Source organism: Echinops telfairi, unplaced genomic scaffold (assembly GCF_000313985.2).
Source record: "Echinops telfairi isolate 266 unplaced genomic scaffold, ASM31398v2 ScPeMD7_7469;HRSCAF=8507_1, whole genome shotgun sequence".
Classification (NCBI taxonomy): Eukaryota; Metazoa; Chordata; class Mammalia; order Afrosoricida; family Tenrecidae; genus Echinops; species Echinops telfairi.
Window position 1 is genome coordinate 23,520,090 of NW_022111373.1, and position 3,450 is coordinate 23,523,539.

General features: G+C 37.9%; 1 protein-coding gene across 1 annotated transcript in view; it reads right to left on the bottom strand.

Annotated features, from left to right (window-relative positions):
- HSD17B4 (hydroxysteroid 17-beta dehydrogenase 4) overlaps positions 1–3,450 on the bottom strand; it is a 140,304-nt gene that overhangs the window by 56,982 nt on the left and 79,872 nt on the right. Inside the window, exon 14 of the mRNA XM_045285056.1 lies at positions 1,433–1,484. Coding sequence (XP_045140991.1) covers positions 1,433–1,484 — 52 coding nt within the window. The remainder of the gene's footprint in view (positions 1–1,432; positions 1,485–3,450) is intronic.

Below are 3,450 nucleotides of genomic sequence, written 5' to 3' on the forward strand. Positions count from 1 at the left end.
CAGTTTTCAATGTCAATGATCTCCTATCTCTTTAACTCTGTCATTCAACAAACATTTGTTGAACAAATAATATCATTTACCTCACTCCTTCTATTCTGGATTCTACTATTCTGGATTCAATGAGACAGAATTTCTTTCTAATCACATGTTTCTTTTATGAACCCTTTCTCACACTTAATGTCAGTGATGATTATAAAGAGTAAAATCAGGATTGGCGGAACAACCTGCAATGTGCAGATGACATAACCAGGCTTGCTGAAAGTGAAGAGAACTTGAAGCATTTACTGATAAGATCAAAGACTGCAGCCTTCACCAGAGATTACACTTCAACATAGAGAAAACCACAATCATCACAACTGGGCCAACTGCAACACTGTGATAAATGAAGAAAAGATTAAAACTGTAAAAAATTCTATTTTATTTGGATCCACAATCAATGCTCATGGAAGCAGAAATCAAGAAAACAAACAACATATTGAATGGGGCAACTCTAGCAAAAGACCTCTTAAAAATGCTAAAAAGCAGAGATAGCACCTTGAAGACTGCAGTGCAGCTAACTCAAGACATGGTATCTTCACCTGCCTCATGGGAATAGGAAGGCTGGACAACAAATGAAGAGGATAAAGAAAACAAATGCATTTGGATTACAGTAATAATGAGGAATACTGAATACCCCATGAATTGTTCAAAGAATGAACAAACCTGCCTTGTAATAAATGCAGCCATGATCCGTAACAGTACGGATGACATACTTCATCTCATGTACTTTGCATCCAGACAGACCAGCCCCTGGAGAAAGGCATCATATTTGGTAGAGGCTAACATTGACACAATGGCTGAAAATGGGCTAAAACCTAACAACGATTGTGAGAATGGTGTAGGACCAGATACTGTTTCATTCTGCTGTGCACAGGGTCACTGTGTTGGACTCAATCTGACAGAACCTATTAACAAGGGATTATCGTTTTCTGGAGGTGAACCCCTCATCTTTCTTTCAAAGTCTATGTTTCTCTTTCATTCTCTGTATCAGTAAATGGTGCCATCTACCCCGCTATCCAAGCTAGAAATTCAAGTGTCACCTCTGGCTCATAAAATTGAGAATAAGCAAGTGGTAGCACCTAGTGAATCGGGAAACTGGCGACCTCATGTGTGACATATTAGCATTATGTGCCATTAGGTTTGCGATGGCTACGATCTTTCAAAAGTAGACGACAAAGTTTCAAGGCTTTTCTGCCAGTGGGTTCAACTGGCAATATTTTGGTTAGCAGCCGTACACTTAGCATGTATACCACCCAGCGAGGTTACACTAAAAGTTTAATTATATCTGACACTATTCTGAGATACATGATTAACATTTGGGACTTGAAACAGGGAAGTGACAAACAAAAAGGCATTTTAGACATAACACCTGGTAGCAGCAAGGTGAATTAACCTGAAAGGAGCAAGAATGGAGGCCGGTTATAAGCTTCGAGATAAATGATGGCCTACACCAAAGCAGAAGTGCACAGAAATAGGGTCCTACACATATCAAAAGGAAAGAGAAAATCAAAGAACGTAGTAATAGACTGGAGATGAGAGATGGGAAGAGAGAAACCAGGAGTGATGCCAGATTTGTCACTTTCAGCTCTTAGATCTACCTCTTGGATCTACTTCTGAAGCCCATTTGCTTCACTGCCACCCTAGTCCAAGCTACTATCATTTCACTTAAACTATCACAACAGACTTTAAATTGTGCACCTGCATATCTGGTGGTTTTTCCCCAACCCAAATTGGACAATGTAACTAACTGCTCTTCCCAATGCCACTATCGCTTCTCCATACATATAGACTCCCAAATTGGTGTGTAAAATCCACATTTCATTAAAATTAACAAGTAATATGACTCAGGAAATTTTGATATGCAGCAAGGTTAGGAAATAATCTAATACCCAATAACTAATGCAATGCCTTAGATATTGTAGATATGCAGGAGACATACAAAGTGTGCACTGACTCGGATAAAAATGAACTTTGTAAAGACAGTGCAATTCAGTTCCAGACTTGAAGGGTGACTAAGGGCTACAGTCTTGGGGGCTCCCCCAGTCTCTATCTAACCAGTAAGCTTGGACTCTTTTATGATTTTGAGTTACACATTTTTCTCCCACTCTACCTAAGCCCATCTAATACATTCCTTTTCAAAGGAGTTGGTAGTAATAGCCTAGCACACTAACACTGAAATAAAACTATTCATCCTTAAGCAATAAACATCCACAAGCTTTTAGTAAAATAAAAAGGGTTAGATAAAAATTAACAGATGCTTCTACTTCCATAAAGAGTTACAGTCTCAGAAACGCACAGGGGCAGTTCTCCCGTCCTACAGGGTCACTAGGAGTTGAAATTGACTCTATGGCAGTGAGGTTTTTGTGTGTTTTTTCCACCTACCTACTTGCTGACCTCTATGTTATATAATCTTTTATATAATCCTTTTTTTATATTGGCCATATTAGGTGTTACCATTATATGGGGTAGCCACCATATATGGCCAGTATACAATTAGGCAATATTTCAGCATCAGTGTAGAGAAATAAATATAGCACATTATAGACATAAAATAAAAATAGAACTTTACTGGATAAATAAATATTATTGAGAAAAAATGCAAATGATTTAAGGCCAGCCTGGTTTTCTTTTCTCAGAAAGTATCTAGGGAGAAAAAATAACCATAATATTGTACTTTTAACTTTGGGGGACTAAAAGCTGGAACACCTTAGGGTGAGAAGAAGCAGATGACTAATCCCATGAGCTTTGGTTCAAATTTCTTGCTTTCAAAATTGCCAAGTAATGACAACCTAAGAATACTATATATTTCCTATTTTCATTCTTTGGGCGATATGCCTTAGTTTTTCAGGCATAGTTTTGTCTTTGTGAATGGGTGTTATCAAAATTTTGCCTCATGTCTAACACTCATTGTTTTCTTAAGCAGTGTTCAGTCACTTAAGGTTTTAATCTGTATAAATGAACATACCAAGTATCTTAGTCTAATAGGCTCTCCTGTGTATGTATATTTTCCCTTTATCACTAGTATTTAAGTTCTATACCAATGGCTAGATTAATGATATTATCATTAGAATTACCAAATGTCCCCTACATTATTTCTCAAGAACATGATAATGCTGCCTCTAAAGTAGACCAGGGATGTACTATACATAAACCTTAGATATGTGAATGGATATTTAGCTCCTACTCAATCACAAGTCCTAATCTAAGAATAACTGGTTTTCATGATGGGGCCCGACTCAATACTAGTCTTCATGAAGTGATCACTAAAGATGTGGGTGCTATAGCAAAGTAGGATGATGAAATCAGATGGTGCCTAGTTCTCAGAAAGAACAGTGTCTGGGGTCTTAGAGACCATCGGGGACTGAGCATGATAGTGGGACGGGAGGAAAGTCAAGGGAAATAGAGGAAAGA